This window comes from Cricetulus griseus, chromosome 2 (genome assembly GCF_003668045.3).
Source record: "Cricetulus griseus strain 17A/GY chromosome 2, alternate assembly CriGri-PICRH-1.0, whole genome shotgun sequence".
Lineage (NCBI taxonomy): Eukaryota > Metazoa > Chordata > Mammalia > Rodentia > Cricetidae > Cricetulus > Cricetulus griseus.
In genome coordinates this window covers 403,980,484-404,003,577 of record NC_048595.1, presented here as the reverse complement: position 1 = coordinate 404,003,577, position 23,094 = coordinate 403,980,484, and the positions used below count along the sequence as shown (strand labels likewise).

General features: G+C 44.2%; 1 protein-coding gene across 3 annotated transcripts in view; it reads right to left on the bottom strand.

Moving 5' to 3' along the window:
• Myo1b (myosin IB) overlaps positions 1-23,094 on the bottom strand; it is a 164,930-nt gene that overhangs the window by 111,739 nt on the left and 30,097 nt on the right. For all 3 annotated transcript variants that reach the window (XM_027396859.2, XM_027396860.2, XM_027396861.2), the window contains exons 2-3: positions 21,051-21,194; positions 1,670-1,785 (exon numbers count right to left, since the gene is read on the bottom strand). In XM_027396859.2, coding sequence (XP_027252660.1) covers positions 1,670-1,785; positions 21,051-21,185 — 251 coding nt within the window. In that variant the 5' untranslated portion in view covers positions 21,186-21,194. The remainder of the gene's footprint in view (positions 1-1,669; positions 1,786-21,050; positions 21,195-23,094) is intronic.

The following is a 23,094-nucleotide window of genomic DNA, read 5'->3' as shown; positions in this document are numbered from 1 at the left end:
CAAGAAGCGATAGCTGATCCTCAACCACAGAGAGCACAGCTAAGGCTTTAGCTATGGTTCCTCCACTTAAGTGCTGAGCTTCTTGGCCTCAGTGCTACTGTCTTGTTGTCCTGGGACTGCTGTGTGATACCACTGTAGGACATACAGTGGGCATCTTGACCAGCAGAGCCCTCCTACCTATGAGTATGATAATCAAAACTGTCTTGGGACATCCTCAGTTGCTCAATCACCCATCCCAGCTCCGGCTGAAGACACCGCTGAGCATCTGAGCCACAGGATTCTAGTGTAACCATTTCAAAAGCCATACCGTCACTGCTGCCACTGCCACCACCATCGCCACCACCGCCACAATATCCCAATGACAAATTAATCTTTTCCTCGGCCAAGACATTTTCTAAATATTTTCCCACAGGTATTTCTGCTCACAGACATCTCATGGGGGTTGTTTTCAACAAAGCATTTGTTTTTGATGAGAGGATAAGGCTGCTGTAGGAGGCTAACAGTAATGAGGGAGCAATCACGGCACAGCCCTGCAGAGCCCTTGACACTTTTCCAGGCACCTTTGCACACACCAGTCCTAGCCCAGCATCCAGCAACAGTTCTCAGATGACTTCAATCCATATGCAGCGGTTTATCACACAAAAGCATTCTGCTGCATCTAACAACACCCCTTTGCAAGTCATCACGAGTTACTACAATTGAAAACAGTAAGAATTCTGGTAAAGCCCTCATACCCATGAGGAGGGGCAGGAAATGTTTCTGCTCAGGCAAAAGCTAGAGAAGCCGGAGGCTCTCGACTCATTACACAACTTGGCCCAAACAGAATGCTTCTCTTTTCCTTTTAACTCAACAGTGGATGTGAGAATGTAAAAGGTGATCAGATTCCTTTCAGGTTTAAGTTAGTAGAACATAACTAAAGAAATAAAGAGGTTTTAGCATTGCTTAAGATTTTCCTGAATTCACCTTATTATTTATTTATTTATTTATTTATTTATTTATTTATTTATTTATTTTTGTTTCTTCGACCATTTTTTCCCATGGGACATTAAGAATCTAGTAATGCAAGTCTGCTGTTAATCCATTCAACCTCAGCAAACTTCCGTTGGGTCACATCAATCATTCAGACTAGGAAACAAGATTCTAGGGGTGGTATTCGTTAGCAAACCAATTCCAGTCCCTCTCTGTGTGTCCCACTGAGACTTTAGAGGGACTATGGGCATTACCAACCACCTTCTTCAGAAAAACCAACAGGTAACAACAATCAGGAAAATAAGTCAGTCGGTGAGCAATGTCCTTAGTTAGATGGTGGCAGTGCTGTTGGTCCTTCTACCCAAACCTACCTGTTCCTGCCTCACAAGCGCTGGGATTAAAGGCGTGTGACACTATGCCTGGCTGCTGGACTCTTACAAAGAATGTGAACTCCTGTTTCATGTACAAAACTAATCAGCAGCTGCTGCTTACAGACTTTGCGGGAGAAATATTTTACACTTAAGTATTTTGCCTTATTTTTTAAGGCATTAACTACTAACTTCCACATTTTTTTTCAGTGAGCTAAAAACCGGAAGGGGGGAGAAGCACTTTCCTGTGATTGAAGGAGACAGCTGCACACATCTGTCAATTATGCACTGGAGTAGAAGGCAAGCTTAAAGAGTTTTCAAGCCATACTTACATGTGAGGGCTCAGTTCGTAAAAGTTTCTATTTCTGTAATCTTCCACTTTCTCAGGCGAATAAATGGGCAAAGACCGGTAAGGGTTCATAGATATAACCACACTTCCAATGTATGTCTGTAAAAAAAAAAAAAAAAAAAGGAGAAAGAAGTCATACACTAACGATACATGGGACACAGCTGATCATCTCAAAGTTCAGTGTGATATGGTTTCACCCCTTTGATACCAACACTTGTCCTACTGCCTCACCACAATCTTACACACTTCAAGAGCATGGTGCCTCTCTGAAGATAGTGAATGTTCATTTTGCTCCTAAATGGAAAGCATAAATTTCTAATTGAAAATATGTCTCAGGATAAACCTTGACACAGCTTTCTGACTCTGGACACAAGGTCTCCAGAGCCCTGTCGTACTTGCTAAGTTCTCCTAACTGCTGCTCACTGTAAGCAGGAGCCACACAGCACACTCTCAGGAGTAGCTTACAGCTAACTAGTGCCTCCACTTACCTTTGTCTTTCAGCTTCAAAGTGAGCCTGAGCATCAGCAGCCCACCTCCCCAGGCCACGCCCACACCTAGGGTAAGGCTTCACTCTGGCACCGCCCCCTACAGCCTGCCATTGAATACCAGTACAGACCACATGCAATTCAGTATTAGATCCAGTTAGCTAGTCCTTGGAAATATACAAATAACAGAATTTCATACTACGATATACTTCGGTAGTAGGATTTACATGTACTTTCTGATAGAACATACATTTAATGTTGAATTTACATTTATCAGTAAATTTAAATGTACTTCCTGAGGGGTTGATGCTGTATTTTAACAGATGCTAACTAACTCCTAGCTGCAAAATAGAACTGTCTTCCTTTGTGCTTCAACCTTCCATTGCTGGCAGCTCCAGGAAGACTGGCTTGGTCCCTCTTGTGCAATGCCTAGCACAACACCACAGGCAACAGCTGTTTAATGGTAAGCTCATTTTGGCAGCTCTGGTCAACATCAAAAAGACAGAAGAAAAAATGCCAACAAACTATATATGCGATTAAAATCTTGAAAAGGGACCAAGGAGAAAGCCCAGCCAGGGTCTGCCTTCAAGACCTGAATTCTATCCTTGGTACCCACATACATCATGGAAGAACACTGACTCTTACAGGTTGCCCTCTGTCCTCTGCACATTCCCCACTGTATGCACAGGGGTGCGCGCGTGCGCACGCACGCGCACACACACACACACACACACACACACACACACACACACACACACACACACAGAGATAAATAAAATGTAATTTTGAAAAAAAATTGAAAGGAAAAACATTGCTTAAAATGACAGTACAGGAATGGCCCATCCAGCATGCTCACTTTTCCAACATCGTCATCAACAGTTAGCATTTCTGGGACAAGGTTTTCCAGAACTGCCACCACTGAGACCCATGGAAATGAAAATTAAACAAAATAGAAGGCAAAGAAACAGGAGAAGGGGCTGGAGAGATGGCTCAGGGGTTAAGAGCACCAACTGTTCTTCCGGAGGTTCTGAGTTCAATTCCCAGCAACCACATGGTGGCTCACAACCATCTGTAATGTGATCTGGTAATGTAATGTGCCCTCTTCTGGCACGCACTGTATACAAGGTAAATAAATAAATAAATCTTAAAAAAAAAAAACAGAAGAAATGTTCTGCAATATTTTTATATGAGCCACATTGACTCTAATGTAAAAAAAAAAAAAAAAAAAAAAAAGTGGAAAACCTGCCGTGGTATGACAAAACTGCACCTCCACACAGGTTGTGCTCCTAAATTCTGTTGTCAGAACCCAATTAAATTGACCTGACAAGATGACTACAGGTTCCCCAATGTCCCAATCAGGCGAAGCTTTCCCAAAGCTTTTCATGTTCCTCACACTAGGGCTGTCCTGAACAGGTGAATGGCAGGTGTTGAAAAAGGAAAACTGTCTGACTAACACATTTATAGTTACACCACCGACGTGAAAGCATGGCCACTGGCCATGGCTTTAGTATTTACTGAGTAAATGATGGGCCTTCTTTGCAGGGGGAGGTACTTGTACCTTTCTCTGTTTGTAAAATAAAAATAAAAGTTGTGTACAGACTCTGTCAGCAGAGAAACCAACCACTTGGCTGGCTCTTTTCGATGGCTAAGCTGTGATAAACATCTGCCACTCTGGCATTCTTGCACAGAGAACAAATTCAACGTCAAAACCCCAGCTAAAGACAAGTGAGTTTTTTCTTATTTGTAAGTTTCGTGCAGCAACACTAAATTAGCTGAGATTCTGCCCCCAGCGGTGTCACTACCATGCAGAACAGAACCTGCCCACTCAGGTTGCTCAGTAACTATCTCTTACTGAATGACTGGCTCACACCAGCTCCAATAAGCACCAAAGTGGGTGGTACTGTATATTATTCTTCTGTTGACATGCAATACCAAATTCACTACATTTGGTGACTATTTTATTATGCCTGTAGGTCATGTGTTGCCCGTGGACAAAGCTGTAAATGATAGCTTTCTCTTCAGCTGCCTGCCTACTGTGGGACAAATATGACCAGAAAAACTTCTTCCACCTGTAATCATACCACTGTGAAGCCAGGGGAGTGTTTCAAAGGGTAGTGTTTATTTTCCAAGTCTCCGAATCTGGACTTTGTTTGATCAAAGAGACATTAGCAAATGTGACCCAGGCAGCTATCTGAAAACCATGTGTGGACTGGGATGTGCCCGGGTCTTTCCAGCTATCCTGCATTTTTTATAATAATGAGCTTGAGTTATCAATGGGGGGTGTGTGTGTTCTGCCCTATAGCCTCTACTGTAGGACATGAATGAGCCATCGCCACTGAAACCACCAGATACTTGAAGTCACTGGAGTAATCCCAGGTGAGGTCAGCAGAAGATAACCAAAGCTTAAGTCACACTAAACTTCTATCCAAGAGAGCTGTGTGCAAAGAAGATTGTCACTTAGTCATTAATTTCTGAAAACAGTTTGCCACAATGCACCAATAGCCGATACACCAACATTCTCGAACAAACCAGAAAAGGGGCCAAGCAGGACAAGACACATTCATTTAAGCAAGCATTGAAGTGGCCATACTCCCCATGTTACCAGACATGGTAGGATCCAAGCCTGTGCCCCAACAGACCAATTAAACAAGCAAGCATTGGTGAAAAGCAGGAAAAGGAGACTTACAGGAAGAACAAAGAAGTGCAGTGACAAACACCCTCACTTGTACACACCCATGCACATGCGCACAAATGTACACACATCCATGTGCACCCGCACGCAGGGGTCTGGATATGTGGGTATTATTTAAATAGAAGACAGCCCAGGTGAGGGAGCAGCCCAGCCCACACCGTTGTTTGGGCTGCATCTCTCCTGCAGAGCTGTCTGACAGGCTCTTAGGAGAGTGTGAAGTCTCTTTCCAGGAGACAAGTTCTTCCCTTTGAAATCAAGCTTCAGCCCTCTCCTCCCAGCAGGGAACTCCTGGGGAAATTTCAATTTCTTGGAGACAATTGTTTTAATAGTCAAAGGGAAGCTGACATGTGTCTCTTTAGAACAACCTCATCCCTGCCCGACTGCTTACATCCATTTTACTTCCTGTCTGCATCCTAAGCCTTGAACCCCTGAGAGGTTTGCCTTCTACCAGGGCAGCTGTCCTTGCTGCAGATGGGGCTTCTTCCTTGAAGGTTCAATAAGCAAAGACTTAAAAACACCCATGGTAGCAGTGAGAATAATTAAATATTCAGTCACAGCCCTCCTCCTTTGGAAACACAGAAAGTAGCCCTGGAAGAACATGATTGGTGGGGTGGGACTGGCATTCAACTCTGGTTTTAGGCTGCCCATTGTGTACTCATGGAAATGCAGAATAAAGCTTTCTTCGGGGAGGAGAGGAGTGACAGGGCAGTTCATTTCTATAGCACTGAGCATCTGAACCTAAATGTTATCGCTGCCATTTTCTTACTGCATCTAACCCTCAAAAGAAGCTCATTACCAAGTAGCCACTCCCATTTCCTTGCTCATCACCCCCATCCTGCCAACCTCGGCACCATCAGCCATTGGTGTCAATCTCCCACAAACAAGGCAATGGAAAGCTCCTCTCCTGTCTGTCACTGCCCTGTGTGACCAACCAGCCAACATCTAGGGCAGGTGAAGAAAAAGAGGAGAGGAAAGACAGGAACAAGAAAAAAAAAAAGTGACAGGGCAGGCTGGACCCTGTATAAAAGGCACATTCAATTAACAGATTCCCCTTTTGCTTCTCCAGGGCAGACATTAAGTCAAGAATGTGCAAACATTCCTAAGTCAAAACCATCTCCAGCTGCATGGTTTAAGCACTTCTGGCACTCCAAACAGATGCCTTGCAAAGAGCAAACACAACCTGAGGGTTCCTCTTGTGCCTGCAGCGAAACTGACCTCTTTTCTGGAGGACAGTCCGTCTAGCAGCCTTCCCTCTCCAGACTCCAGTTCAGAGCCTGGGAGAAGAGCCCCTGTGGTCAGAGCCTGTGAAAGGTCATGCATGCTATTCCATGGAGAGTCTTGTCAAAGCTCGCTCTCAGTGACCTGGAGGAGACACCAATCATCCACTGCTTTTAAAGACATCCCAGGTGCACTCTGGCTCTATAGGCATGGATGAATTCAGCTGAGGTCCAGGGGCTAGTAGTCCTAACGCCACCGTTATACAGTGGTAAGAAGATTCCAGTTGAGCTTCACAGCATTTACAACAGCATAGTACATATGGTCTACAGAGTGCATATGTGCCTGCTGTGGGCTTGGTGCTTGGGTGGATAATCTCATTTAATCCTCAGATCTTCCAGGGGAATTAGTAATCGTCCCTCTGTATATACACATGAGGAAACTGGGGCAGGGAGAAGCTAAAAATGTGCCTAGCTTTACACAAAACTGGAGATTTACCAGAAAACTTGGAGCCACAGTTTATAGAACATTCCAAATAGATTTAAAGCACAGCCAGCAGGGTATGGTGGGGAGTCTGAGCTGAGAGCTCACACACTGCAGGTGTGGCTCCACACATAAGCACTTGCATTATCTAATCCCCTGGTCACACAGCAGCCTTGATTTCAGAGCTGCTCTTGCTCTGTCTGCCTTGAACTCATGATTCCTCCTTTCCCTCCTCCCTCCTTTGTTCCCATTCCTTCTCCATTTTCCTTCCCTCCTCCCGTCCCTATCTCTTCTCTTTCCTCCCTTCCCCTTCCATCCTCTCTCCCCTCCTCCTCCCCCTCCTCCTCTCTTCTTCCTCCTCCCCTCCCCTTCCTTCTTTCCTCCTCCCTTCCCCATCCCTCCTCTCTCCTTCTCCCCCTCCTTCCTCCTCTCCTCCCTTTTCCTTTCCCTGTCCTCCCCTGCTAAGGTTGTGATCCTTGACTTAATTATTGGTTGGGTAGCTTGGCTGGGGTGAAGCCATGCTCTTCCATGTCCTCCAAAGGTCTCTTATGCTCCAATCTGAACAGTGTTCCCTTGCATGGCTGTGCTACAATCTGTTTACTGTCAATGCACTCTTGGGTTACTTCCCTGCCTAATGCTGCCGTGAACAAGGTGCAAATAGGTGTTCCCCATCACTGTATGCTTTAGAAGTTAGGGGACCCCGAACTTAGCTGATGAGAAGGGCAGGGGTAACTTCCACCTAAAACCAAAATCTCAAATGCCGTTTCTTGGTTCTGCTTTTCCAAAGTCAACTTCTTCTTGTGGACCTGCTGTGATCTCTGCTTCCACAGACCTGCCTGGACCTACTACAGTTCACAGGGACTTCCCTTCACCCAGACCTCACACACTCAGTAACATAACATCCTGTCATCTACTTTAGTGTCTAGTTAGCGTTGTTGTGTAGCCCAGCTAGCCTTGAACTCCAGTTCTTTATACACACACACATCAGTCCAGGTTTGTCTTAAACTCATGACTTTCAATCTGCCTTAGACCCCCCAAGGCTTGGATTTAGGCTTGTACCACAAGAGTAGTTAGCTCTGAAACTTTGTTTTTCTATACAGAAGACTCATCTCAGCTATATTATGAAAGTCTCAATGTATAGACTGTGGGGTTTTATATTTATATGATGTCTCAAATAAAATTGGTCCTTAATAAATGTGTTGCTCATTTATTGACAGTCAATTAAATCAGTTTGCTTATGCAGTTCTGTGATGGGCTGCTTTTGCTTGAGTCCTGGCCCATTGTAGCTTTGAACCATTCCTGCTTCAGAAGGTAACATGGCTTGGAGACTTGTACTCAGAGGGCTCCCACATCCTCCTTGGCAGATTTTTCTTTTTTTTTTTTCTTATTGGTTTTTGGTTTTTCAAGATAGGGTTTCCCTGTGTAGTTTTGGAGCTTGTCCTGGCACTCGCTCTGTAGACCAGGCTGGCCTCGAACTCACAGAGATTTGTCTGCCTCTGCCTCCTGAGTGCTGCCCTGCAGCTTTTAAAGCCACTGTAGATTAAATAACATACCAGATATGTAACTTGTGTCTGTCAATCGACAGTTTCCTGATGAATACATCTCTGATGATCTCTGATGTTGAGATGATTACTATGGTTAATTTTTTTCTGTTGAGATGAAAATGGGTTTTTTTTGGGGGGGTGTTGTTAGGTTATTTTTTTTTTTTGTAACTTGAAGGCCCCTTTTCTTTCTTCCTTTTGTTCATTTCTGGCAATATAAAGCCTTAAGCATCCATCACCTAGATGGCCCACTAGGAAGGAGACTTCTGCCCATGAGAGGAGGGCTTCCTGGTACAATGGTCGAAGATTTAATCCAGAGCCCCTGGGGTTAGAGTTGTTTGACTGTATAATCTAAGGGAGACAGATGATTCGTGGCTCCTCATCAGAATATGTTTCTGTTGACTAATGTGGCCATGTCACTGTCCTCCATTCTTGTGACCATTATGCTAAGATCTGGCCATGTCATGTGGGCTCACTGGCAGCTAAGTTGAAAAGCACTTAAGTGCACATTATTTGCCAACACTCTAATGGATATCCATAGACATGTAAAAACTAATTGAAACTGATAAGTAGCAATAGGGACAGGGGCACAACTCTGTGTTTTTCCTTGCAGCTGCTGGAGGGATTCTTTTCAGACATCTCCACTTACACAAACCCAGGATTCTTGGCTTCACCCCACAAGAGAATTTCAGGATGAGCTAGTAGGGAGCAGAGTTAGAATCTATTGACAAAGGGATCTGAAGAGAAAGAGAGGTTCTCAAGAAGAAAGTTAGACAGCTTAGACAGTCAGGCAGTGGTGGTGCACACCTTTAACCCCAGCACTCAGCAGATGGATGTCTGTGAATTCAAAGCCAGCCTGGTCCACAAAGCGACTCCCAGGACAGCTAGGAATGCACATAGAGAAATCCTGTCTTGAAAAACCAGAGAGACAGACAGACAGACAGACAGACAGACAGACAGACAGACAGACAGAGAAAGAGAGAGAGACAGAGACAGAGACAGAGAGACAGAGACAGAAAGACACCTGAGAGCATAGATATGTACTTTTCAATTTCACTGCTTTACAACAGTCAGATATACTATAGTGCGGTGGTTCACAACCTTCCTAACACTGTGACCCTTTAATACAGTTTCTCATGTTGTGGTGACCCCAACCATAAAATTACTACTTCATAACTGCAATTTTGCTACTGTTATGAATCATAATGTAGATATCTGTGTTTTTCAGTGGTTTTAGGTGCCCCCTTGTGAAAAGGTCATTCAACCTCCAAAGGGGTCGTGACCCACAGGTTGAGAAACAGTGCTCTACTGTGTTTTGAAGGTGTTGTCTTTAAAAGGGTGCCGAGGAAGCCGAATTCAAAGACCACAGGGTTCCTGAGAGGCACCTGCTAGGGTTCCATTGTTGATGAATGTCTAGATCATGGATACGCAGGACTGTAGGATATCCCACTGTAGACAAATAGTTTTGTTTGTAAGATTCTGGAAAATATCCAGAGAGCAATGAGAATCTACCCAAAGTTATATGCATTCAGGTCTTAAAGACTGATATATTGCCATTTTAAGATAAAGTATCTGTATAAAAGAGGGAATATGGGGGGGGGCTCAGCTGTTAGAATTTGCAGAGGACCTGACAATGTCTTCTGGCCTCTGAGGGAAGCATTTAAATACACTGAGATGTGCACACACATAACAGTAAAAAGTCTTTATCTTGGCAACTTTCCCAGCAATGTTCGTTATTGTGTTAGAATCTTACAAGAGGCTTCAGCCAGAAGGGCTTCTCTACAGCAAAGCTACTCTGCCAGTAACTAAGACTCATGGCCTTAGCACAGGAGGGCAGGAGAAACAGTGTGGATGGAGGAGGAGGAAAGTGGGAGGAGGGAGGAGGAGGGCAAGAAGAGGGAAGAAGTAGGGAGGAGAGATGGGAAAGGGAGAAGGGAGGAGGGGTGGGGAGATGAGGAAGGGGGGAGGGAGGACCAGACTGTAGAGTCATGAGTTCAAGGCAGGCAGTGCAAGAGCAGCTCTGAAATCAAGGCTGCTGTGTGACAAGGGGATTAGATGATGCAAGTGCTTATGTGTGGAGCCACACCTGCAGTGTGTGAGCTCTCAGCTCAGACTCCCCACCATACCCTGCTGGCTGTGCTTTAAATCTATTTGGAATGTTCTATAAACTGTGGCTCCAAGTTTTCTGGTAAATCTCCAGTTTTGTGTAAAGCTAGGCACATTTTTAGCTTCTCCCTGCCCCAGTTTCCTCATGTGTATACACAGAGGGACGATTACTAATTCCCCTGGAAGATCTGAGTGCTAAATGAGATTACATATCAAAGCACTAAGCCCACAGCAAGCATTCCATAAACAGTACCCCTTATGATGGTATAAATTCCACTGGGCTCTACTGGAATCTACTGACCACTGCATAACAGCCAAGCCAGGACTCCCTTCCCTAGACCTCAGCTAAATTCACCCTATCCTACAATGCCAAAGTGAAGACTTGTACAAAACTGGTCTTTGTATAAAATGAGTGCAGACAGCACGTGAGATAGCTCTAATGAAGCAAATACTAAGATGACACCATAAAACAAGTCCTTGGAACCCTCAGAACAAGAGCCATTCACTTCGCAAGAAACCCACTCTCCTTTGTATACGGGAAATGAGTTAGCAGACAGCACGTGAGATAGCTCTAATGAAGCAAATACTAAGATGACACCATAAAACAAGTCCTTGGAACCCTCAGAACAAGAGCCATTCACTTCGCAAGAAACCCACTCTCCTCTTAGGTCTTGGGTCCTGGGAATTTTATCACAAGACACAAACTATTATGCATAACGCTAGAATTAAATGGACATCTGTATGACTTCCTCAATTCTCTTGAAGAGATTCTTTGTCTTTGGGGTTTTATTAAAAGACACACCATGGTCTAGCAAATGTTTTGATTGTTTTTTTCACCATTCAAAAGTGCATAAAATGGTGTAAGTCAAAATTCTAAATGTGAGGTCAAGAACAGACTTCAATACTTTTCTGGTACTTACAACAAAAATGCAATCCAGTGTATGTATCTGGCACCTCCACTCTCAGAAAAACATATGTGTGTCTGTGTGTGCTGCTTATATGCATTAGGTATCACACACACACACACACACACACACACCACACTAATAATACCCTAGTTTTACAAGTGAAGAAACCGGAAGCACAGGCTGAAATACCGTATCCAAGTCTCACATCAGTGGTAGACACATGAATCGGTCCCCACGCACCCAGTATACCACAGCCCCATAAAGCACCTGTTACAATGCTAGAAGAAAATTAGGACATAGGAGACTGGTCATGTGCCCAGTTCGCCACCCATTCTTGCTTCTTCTAAGCTGTTCTTTCTACTCATAGCAGCCAGTAAGCTTCAAAGTCTTCCACAAAGCCTGCTTCCACGGGGCGCTCACCGTCTCTCATGACAGCGTCACACCACATCTTGCTTGTTGTTTTTATTTTTCCACTATTTCTCAATTTGAAAACAGAACCCATCTCTGCAGATTATATTTTGCCTAGTGCTTTAAATCCCTGGCCTCAGAGCAGACATCCACAAATAAACAGAGGTCCGCAAACTGTGGCTGCAGATGACATCCAGGCCTGCTGGTCTAGCCTAAGACACTCCTATCCTAACATCATATTACAATCTTTCAGTCCTGGGCTGTCAGTCATTTCAGACTATAAATTAAAGAACTATATGAGTTCCCTGCCACGCTTAAATACCAGCTAAAAATACCACCTCAGGCTGCCTTTAATTTAGAGCAGGACAACGAGACACTGCCATATCATCGCTGAGACAGATTCTGAAAGGAGGCAGGAATTTTCCAAATATATACTGTTCTCCAGCCCAATAAAATCCTTCGCTAGGGTACAGTGTGGCCCAGTGTTGTTGGGTTCCCTACTTGCCACAAGTCCTGAAGATAATATTATGTGGCTAACTGGAAACAGAAATACAACAAAAATGAAATCTCTACAATGAAGACAAAAGTGAGAGGAAGGACAGAGTGGGAAAGAGAAGCCTACTTTGCTTGGCTGGAGAGTATTCCCCAAATCTACATGCTGGAAGCTTCACCCCAAATGTGGAGGTCAGGTCTGAGAAACATTTAAGGGGTTGGATACCACCCTCAGAAGGGATGAATGTAGCCCCCACAGGATGCAACTCCCTGGAAAGGGTTGTTACAAAAAGTGCCACCTGGCCCTGGAGTCCCTGCTCCTTCCTGTCCCACCATGTGATCAATTCTGCATTTGCCTTTACACCTTTCTGTTCTGTTTCTCCACCTTGTTGTGACAGAGTCAGGACCCCTCAGCTGACAACACTGCCATGCTGTCTGAACCACCAGCCACCAGAATCATTTGGTAACTATATCTTAGTCAAAACAAAAACAGCAAACAAACAAAAAAGGCAAAAAACAAAACAACAACACAGCACTCAGTTACAGCAGAAGAAAATGGAAATCTTATTTTTTTAAGAAAAAAATCCCAATTGTAAAACACTGAAGAAAAATCATGCTGGGCTTCCCAGTCCTCAATACAGCCACACCACCTACAATATACTCCACCCCTCCTATGTGTCAGTCTTCAGACTCAGTCAGATAAGTACCAAAATGGACACTTTATGGATGAAAGAACTCAATTTCTGACAATGGCACTGATGGTTGTGAATTGCTGAAATTTCAAAGTTTGTGCCAGGTGGTGGTGGCACACGCCTTTAATCCCAGCACTTGGGAGGCAGAGGCAGGTGGATCTCTGTGAGTTCAAAGCCAGCCTGGTCTACAGAGCAAGTTCCAGGACAGGCTCCAAAGCTACAACCAGAGAAAAAAAAGATTTCAAAGTTTGTTCTGCCTGTTCAAGGCCCAGATCTTTTCCAAGATGCCATGTTGTATCTCACCTTCCACCCATTTCAGGGCAGGGTTCAAAAAACAAAATAACTTCTCCTTAAAAATCAGAATGCCATCAAAATCCATCTGCTCTGCAGAAAAAGGAGATTTGTGTGTAACTGAACTGGTTCCATGTGCCCAGAGCCAAATGGCTTCTTCTACCTTGTGCTCATAAAGGAGGAACTCGAGGAGCTGTCAATCACTTGCTGTCCACTTAATATGATGAACAACACTCATTCCTCAAGATCTTCTATACTTGCTTTTTTGGCTACAGGGGCGATGGGAGCAGGGACAACTTGGTTATCTTCTTGGTTGATTCACTTCGCTCTGGCTCAAGAGGGCCATGACATGATAAACTATGACTTGAGAACCCAATGTAGCTGTTCCACGTTCAATAAGTTCATGTCACTGTACCATTGAGTGCTCACTCAACACATGGCCAGAGCACCGATTATCACTTCCATTTTTCTAGGTCACTTTGACACCACCTAATCCTCAAACCTATGCAAACTTCAATATCATATGCAACTACTTTGCAAACTAAACAGGCATTCCTATCAGCAGGATCATTGGATGTTCATGTAAAGTTAGCACCTGAACCGTGGCATTAGATTTCCATCTCATACCACTGTGTGACCATGGAACAGACTGAGCCTGTTTTCTCACATGTACTATGAAAATGTTACAGCACACAAGACTCTATGAGAACTAAATGAACTAAACATAAATGGCTTAAAGTATTCAAGGAGTTGACGGACTTTTTCAAGAGAAAAGTAGCAGGGCCAGGCCTCAGGCTCAGGTCTTTGCACCTGGGTGCCCATCAAACTCCTTCTAACAGAGAGGACTTTTCTTTTGATGGCCTCATGTCCTCCAAATCTAACCCCAGGTGTCACTCTGACTGGAATACTTAAGTTAAATGATCATAAATATTACACAGATATTTCAAGAACAACATAGGACCTGGAACTTGAAATAACTGTCTAAGACTGGACAGACAAATTGCATCTACATGGGAGAGATTTTCCAGTTACCAAAGGTTTTATGAAAGTTTGCACAAGTTAAACACTAACACATTATTATCAAAACTGACTGTCTTCCTAGAGTCCGCAAGAGACAGACTGGCCTCACAAATGAGACACAACATTCCTCTATGCCTCACCACAGTCCATCCACAGCTTTATCTACTCTTCTGATGTTGTGTCTCCATTCCCAACTCCCAAAAGCACACACATTTGCTCGACACCTTTTCTAGGAGCCAGCCACTCCCACATACTGTAGTCCAGGCATTTCATGTGACCAGATCTGGGGTCTCCTCCTGACCGGCTTGGTCTAGGCAGAGGTAGAAGTGGCATTGAAGACTAATCCTGTCCTACTCAAACCTGCTGGGTCTCGGATCTCTGAGGAGAGAGAACCTCATGTTTCCAACTCTAGAACAGAAAAAGCACCTTCCTTAAAACGAATAGTCTGGAAGACTGAACCAGAGCAACCAGCATCGCTTCTGGAAACCCAGCACAGGGCAACTACATTTTCATGTTATACAGCCCTATGCTCCTTGAAATGTTTTTCAAAAGCATATTGCTTTTGTTATGAAAAAAATTTTTAAGACTTTTAAAAAGAAATTTTGAAATTATAAAAAACAAGAGGATAGTTAGGTAATAAGAATAACATTGAGCTGGACTTTGAGTGCCAGCTCTGAGCTCTGCTAATAAATGAAAGGTCCAAATTTCAGATTGTCACTCAGTCCAGCCTGGAAAAACCATGAGTTAAGTCACTCACACAGCGAGCATTCCTGATATACACACATAGTTAGCACTGCTAATATACACACACAGTGAGCACTCCTGATATACACACATAGTGAGCACTCCTGATATACACACAGAGTGAGCACTCCTGATACACACACACACACACACACACACACACACACACACACACACACACACACACGCACACACACACACAGAGAGAGAGAGAGAGAGAGAGAGAGAGAGAGAGCACTCCTGATACACAGTGAGCACTCCTCATATACACACACAGTGAGCACTCCTGATATACACACATAGTGAGCACTCCTGATATACACACAGAGTGAGCACTCCTGATACACACACATACACACACACACACACACACACACACACACAGAGAGAGAGAGAGAGAGAACTCCTGATACACAGTGAGCACTCCTGATATACACACACAGTGAGCACTCCTGATATACACACATAGTGAGCACTCCTGATACACACACAGAGTGAGCACTCCTGATACACACACACACACAGAGTGAGCACTCTTGATACACACACACACACACAGAGAGAGAGAGAGAGAGAGAGAGAGAGAGAGAGCACTCCTGATACACAGTGAGCACTCCTGATATACACACAGAGTGAGCACTCCTGATACACACACACAGAGTGAGCACTCCTGATACACACACACAGAGTGAGCACTCCTGATACACACACACACACACAGAGCACTCCTGATACACAGTGAGCACTCCTGATATACACACACAGTGAGCACTCCTGATATACACACAGAGTGAGCACTCCTGATACACACACATACACACACACACACACACACACACACACAGAGAGAGAGAGAGAGAGAGAGAGAGAGAGAGAGAGAGCACTCCTGATACACAGTGAGCACTCCTCATATACACACACAGTGAGCACTCCTGATATACACACATAGTGAGCACTCCTGATATACACACAGAGTGAGCACTCCTGATACACACACATACACACACACACACACACACACACAGAGAGAGAGAGAGAGAGAGAGAGAACTCCTGATACACAGTGAGCACTCCTGATATACACACACAGTGAGCACTCCTGATATACACACATAGTGAGCACTCCTGATACACACACAGAGTGAGCACTCCTGATACACACACACACACACAGAGTGAGCACTCTTGATACACACACACACACACAGAGAGAGAGAGAGAGAGAGAGAGAGAGAGAGAGAGCACTCCTGATACACAGTGAGCACTCCTGATATACACACAGAGTGAGCACTCCTGATACACACACACAGAGTGAGCACTCCTGATACACACACACACACACACACAGAGCACTCCTGATACACAGTGAGCACTCCTGATATACACACACAGTGAGCACTCCTGATGCATACACAGTGGGACGACGAGAAACTTAAGTTGTTTTATAACAAAGGGAGACAAATCATTTATGGCAAACATAAGTATCCCCAAGAAACATAAGTTAGATCCATAGATCCACATGGTATAAACCATCCTGCGTATAAATGAAAAGTGCTTGGGAAATTTCAAGATGCACAAATGTAAACCAGTATAATTTTTGCAGTATTTTTGTAAACTAATCAAATATCTAGTACTTTATATTTGAGTGTTACAAAAGTATGGGATCCCATTCTCCTGTCCCCAGCATTTCTGAAAATTAAGGCTTTGTGTGCTGAATTTTTGAGGCTGTTACTTTCACTAGTGCAATTAGTTTAACATAAGATCTTGAAACTGGGCTAATTCAGACCTCTACATGTAGATGACCCCCAACCTGACAATTCAGACAGGAAACAAACTAAATTTATTGCTGGACACCAGAAATACTTCTGTTAGCAGACAGACACCTTGGTTCTTTACTTTCCAAATCTGTCCTCCTAGTTCTTACCTAAATTGCAGCTCTCCCTCTTCCTGGACAGAACCACAGTCCTGACCAGTCACCCTAAAAACAGAGCCGTCTGACCTCAGGTCTGCCTCTTCGTCCATCACAATTAAGTCCACGTGAAACCTGCCCCTGCCGCAAGCTGGCCCAATGGTGGGGGTGGGAAGGCCGGAAGGGCTGACAAAGGGCAGAAAGAACACAGAACAGCAGAGCTTGGGAATGTCACGACTAGCATTTCCCAGCCACTGACCCCATACTGAGCCCCAGAGACTAAAAGGCATGGCCTGCAGCTGGTCCCAGCTTGAACTGCACTCTGCCAAGAGGGAGGGATAACAGCAAACAGCCTCTTGACCCCGCATGCTTCTTCCCTCTATCTCCCCTCACCTGGTCCTCCCCTATCTCCCATCAAACAAGCCCAAAGCCGTCATCGCTGGGAAGGACAGCTGAAGCAGTCCCACACACTGATGCTACTAGGGCCACAGACATGAGCCAGTATGTTGCTACTTAAACAAGCATGATAAGCCCCTTCTTCAGAGGATATTATTAGAGCATTCATTTTACTTAAAGGGTTACAAGGAGTGTGTTACATCAAAATAAACCCACATTTCAGAACAAAACCGTGAGTTACTTGGGAAGCAAGATGTCGGTGAATGATTAGACTTAATTCTGCCCTGGATGCTCCAAAAAAATCTATTCACCCTTTTCTGGCATCAGACATTCAGTCTGGGCAGCAGGTCTTTGGGAGACACGGGCACCTAAGGCTCATGACAAACGCCTCCCATGGGGCACATCTCTTAACATGGCAGCTTCATCAACATGGCCGCTCCGTCCTTTAGGGCTTTCTCAGCACCATCTCTTTTACTCTTGCTAAGTTGCTGACCCGTGTTTGGCTGTGTAGAGTCAGCTGGCTGAAGATCCAGAGAATGCTAGGGTGACCACTTTGGAGCGACTCCCATGCACAGCAAAGCCTCCTCTCAGGCAGCTCTGTCAGAGTAGATGCTCCCTCTTACCTTTTTATTTGGGGTGGTGGTGGGGTGTTGAAAGGGAGAGGGGCAGCAGGATGGGGAAGGACTAGACCACACAGCAAACTGTTCACACTATGGCCACACCAAGAGTTTCCAAGTCTAGACCAATGTTCTGGCCACTGCCCCTTGTCAATACAATGTTAGCATGCTTACAGGACAGATCATCCCAGATGGCTGCCCAAGGACACAACAGATTTCAACAGCATCTTCTATTCTGACAAAGAATCGAAAACTCAGCAGCGTGAAACACAAGAGCATGATGCTTTGTGCAGGCCAAACAATTTTATAGTAACCCATGAAGAAAAGAAAAGCAAGAATGTTATTAAAATAAGAACCAGCAATAAGTTGGATACATGGCATTCGTATTCGAGACTGGGAGTCGTGACCCCACCTATCATGCAGTCCCTGTGTTTTTTTTATTACAAAAGCAACATATGCTTAACTTAAACACTACAAAGTAGAAATCTAACAGTAATTCTCCCCTGTACTCCACCACAGCACTCAGTGAGCAAGCCTTCCTCTATGTACATATTAATGCAACACAGACACACTCATTAACCACTGCATTTTAAACAGCAGGAATGTGCTACACACATTACTCTAGAACCTGCTAGTTTCCATTGAAAGTGGAGACTGCTTTGTCATCCAACTTGATGTGCGTTTAAAGGTGCAGCAGGAAGGCACACATCTCAAGAGAAGAGTAGCCATCGAGTACCACGGAAGACATTAATTGACGTCAATATCTACAAGCTAAAGTCAAGCTAAAGTCAATTTTCTACTTTTGTCTTATAACCAGAAAGGGCATCCCAGAAATAGTTTAAAAAATCAAATTAGGTAGAGCTGAAACCCAGACATTGTGTCTGCTAAAGCCTCATGAATGTAAACACTGGGCATTTTGTTAAGGGGGATGGCTTTATTTTTAGTGGCCATAACACATCAGGTATTCAAATACACATGATGCCCTCCTGTTTTCAATTCATCTAAAAGTGAATTGTGCTGCTTAGAGACAAAAAGAAAAGTAACCGCAATCTTAGTAGGAAATAATTGATTCCTCTTATCGCTATCTCAGGGACCAGGTTAAAGGCCATCTTTCATTTGCTATCAGACCATACCTCCAATTAGAGCCTTAGAATGGCCAAGCTGCTCCACCTGAAAGCAGTACCTGCTCCCTGGGGGAGGAGGTGACACCAAGCCAAACAATGCCATTTCCCTGCCCTACAGCAGCTTTTCCCATCTTGATCACCATTTTAGGTAAACTCTGAACTGGAACTACTCCTCAGATTCACATCCAGTTATCAAAGCGATATCAAAGTTGTAAAAGCGGGACTCAAGAGTCTCCCATTACTGTGAAACCTCCCCCAAATTCCTACAGCACCAATCAAGGAAGACAAGTCATCCACCTTCCGGATGATGACTATTTCATGAAGAAATTAATCACTCAGTGTTGCCCTTGAGCTACACTTAGTGCTCTGGTTTGAGGGCTTGAGATGGTGTGGAGGTGGAGCCTCTGGGAGATGACAGGCCACTGTGCTGAATCCATAAGAATGCAGTTAGTCCACAGGCCCTATGGAGCTTCCCACTTCCTCCTAAAGGATGCAGCAGCAGCAGCAGCAGCAGCAATCAACCTGAAAGCAGGTTCTGAACTCTGCTGGCCCTTTCCTCCTGGACTCTCTAGAGTTACGAGAAATAAACTCCTGTCATCTACACAATACTATATATTACAGGGGCCAAATGGACTAGGAGAATTGACTACATAGAAAGGAAAGCTATACGTGACAGAAAATAATAAAGTTTAGTTTGTTCTAGGAAAGTCACAGCTTTTCTAGTCCTCACATTTATGTCTCTCTTTTTATTTCTATTTTCTCCCACACTGATAAACAAAATGGTACATGTCCCATTAATACGGCTCATTTTGATGCATGGATCACATTTTTTAAAACAAAGAGCTCAGAAGCAAGGCAAAAATCTATCAACACCATTTCTGTGAAATCTATTCTATTTTGCTTCTCAGACCTGGCATAGAAAATCAATACTCCATTCCATTGGTTGAATTCACACCATACCTTTATGTATGCATGGGCTGAAGATAAACCGATTTTTTAAATTCATATCTTATTAATTTATTTTTTACATTCCAATCCCAGTTCCCCCTCTCTCTACTTTCCACCTGCTCCCTCCACCTCACCCCCCACCTCCTATCTGCTCCTTGGAGAGGGTAAGACATCCCTTAGGAAATCTACTAGGTCTGTCCCATCATCTAGTTAGATAGGACCAAGGCACCTCTCCACCCCCAACATCCCTGTGTCTAGGCTGAGCAAGGTATCTCTCCATATAGAATGAGTTCCACTAAGTCAGTTTGTGCATTAGAGTTAGATCTTGGAACCACTGCCAGTGGCCTCATATATTATCCCAGTCATACCATTGTCACCTATATTAAGGGAGTCTAGTTCAGTCTTATGCAGGTTCCCCCTTTATCAGACCTGACTCAGTGATCTCTCTCACTAGCTCGGATGAGCTGATTCTGTGAGTTTCCCCATGATCTCGACTCCTTTGTTCATATTATCACTCCTCCCTCACTTTGATTGTACTCCAGGAGCTTGGCCCAATGGTTAGTTGTGGATTTCTGCATCTGCTTCCATCTGTTTCTGGAAGAGGGTTCTAGCTTCTCTGGAATATCTTTTGCTTTATGCCTGGTACCCACTTATGAGTGAGTACATACTATATTTGTCTTTCTGGGATATACCTATTTTTTAACTCATGTTTTAAATCCATCTGAAGAACTTAACACAGTAACACTGTGAAATCCTTTTTAAGGAATCTTCAAAACATGTGGTTTGTCTACAGGTGGATGTGCTCAGATGGCTGCATTTTCATACAGGACATTATACTTACAGCAATCATGATAATTCAAGCCTCTGGGGAACATGTGCTGATCCAGTCATCTAGGACAAGGATCAGGAAGGCTGTGTCTTTCCTGATAGTTAACTCACTGTCATGCTTTGGTGGACAGCTTCTAAGTGATTAGAATTTTTAAATCTTCTGAAGGCATTCAAGATGCCAATGGAGCTCAACACTGTCTGAACAGATATCCTCAGAGGAAGGGAATAAAACACCACACTCACCTTCAATACCCTGCACATAGCTGATGTTAAACGCCATTGGGAAATACTTGATTCATCGGTGTGACGCCTACGCCAACCTACCAAACACTCAAAACTCTCTGAGGCTATAAAACAAATACCTCTGACCACTCAGGAACAAAAGGCAAAGAATGTGTGATGTAGAAAAGTCAGCTCTGCTACAAAACCCAGAATCTAAAAGCCACAGGGGCCTCCACACACTCACATATATCTCATTGTGATCAAAGCGCTTCTTGAGGTTGTCAATGAATGTCTCCTCATTGAGAGGTTCTAGAAGAACCATATCTCCAACACCAATCATATTGTCCAGAAGTGACGATTTCACCTCCATTTTGGCCATGGTCTCCAGCTGGAAGAAAGAAGGGAAAGTGTCAAGTCAATGAGCAAGACTCTTTCAGATGGGTTCTCTGTGTAGCAGGAGAAATGACTTCCACTTGCTATACAAAATGCCATCATCTGCCTTCCCACTTGCTGAAGTTGCCCTGCTGCCAACCTGCTGCCACATGAACCTTCTCCCCAGCCCATCCTCCCAGGCAAAGGCCATCAACAGAGAGTGCCGACAGCAAGCCAAAGTCACTGTTGCCCTGTGTCATCTCTATCACCAACCAACACTTGCACAACTCCAGCAGAATCCCTTTCCAAAACTGCAAGCCACCCTGCCCCAGCCCTTGCATAACATGTCAGATACATGAACCTGCTGCTTCCTCTCAGACAACAGGCTTTGGCTCTCCAAGATGAATTTACAATGCATTGTCCCAAGAAACTATGTTTGAAATGGTGCCGGAAACACGTACTGGTCACCACACCAAAGAACCTTACATGCAGTAATGAACTTAATCCTCACAAAGACTCCTCATTAATAGGGCTATCTGGGGCTGCTGAGATGATTGAGTGGGTAAGGGCACTTGTCTCCAAGCCTGCTGACCTGGGTTCAATCCCCAGAACTCACACAGTGGAAGAACAGAACCAACTCTTGTAACTTCTCCTCTGACTTCTATGCATATATACCATGATATGTATGTACCCACCCCAAACATACTAATTTTAAAAATTTGTATGAGGAAATTGGACCAGCAAGACAGCTCAGTGGGTAAAGGAATGTGCCACCAAGGCTGACGATCTGAGTTCAATTCCCAGGATCTAAGGAGAAAAAAGTTGCCATCTAATCTCCACACCACAGAACATGTTTATCAGGTCACCCACACATACACAAAGATAAATGTGGTGTTGTTTTGTTTTTGGTTTTTTTTAATGAGAAGAAAAATCAGAGCTCAACTTGCTGTGATTACTTGCAAGTGTTTTGTATGTGGTGGTAAAGAATCCCATAGCCCGCCCAGCAAAGTAGTGTATGTCTTTGAAATCCCAGAGGCAGGCATATCTCTGTGAGTTTGACACCAGCCTGGGTTATAGGATGAGTTCCAAGGCAGCCAGAACTACATAGAGAGACTCAGTTTCATAAACAAACAAACGAAAAAGGAATGCCATGGCTACTCAGACACCGTAGCTATGGGGAGAGGTTTCGTCCCAGGTACCGGGAGCTTGTTCACAAAGAGCACAACTGACAAGGAAACGGAGGCTGCCTATCCAATGTAACCAGCCAGGGCTAATCTCCATAGTCTCAATTTTCTTCTTGACTAGCCAAACCAATTCAACTCACAATGACTAGACCCACGTACTACTTCTCCTTGGCTCAGAGGGGTATGCTTCTCTGAGGAAACAGAGGCACCCTGCACCAGCAGCACGATACACCCTGTATGTAGGGTGCCGCCCACAGAGGAGAGCTAAGTCAACCAAGGCCCCAACTGCTGTGTGTCAAGAATCCTTTCAAATGTCTTAACAAAGGAAAGGGTGTGGACCGTCTATGATCTACGTGCACAAGTTTTGTCACCTCTTTCCTTATCAGATAAACTCACGGCACCATTTCTACTAAGTGTTTCCAGTACAGATGTTTAAATGATGTCAAGACACAGAAAAGACAGGAAGGAAGGAAGGAAGGAAGGAAGGAAGGAAGGAAGGAAGGAAGGAAGGAAGGAAGGAAAGAAGGAAGGCCCTGTAAAGTCAAAAAAAGGGACTAAGAAAAGAACCAAGACTTTCTTCAACACATACGAATCTGAGTAAGTATTTATAAATTACTTTTTCTTTTACTAACATATGCTTTAGTTTCATGGCAGCCAGCCCTGGAATAACCAGTCCTAAGCACCACCTAAACCCAACAACCACAGAACAAGGAATGGTTCCTGCACTGAGGT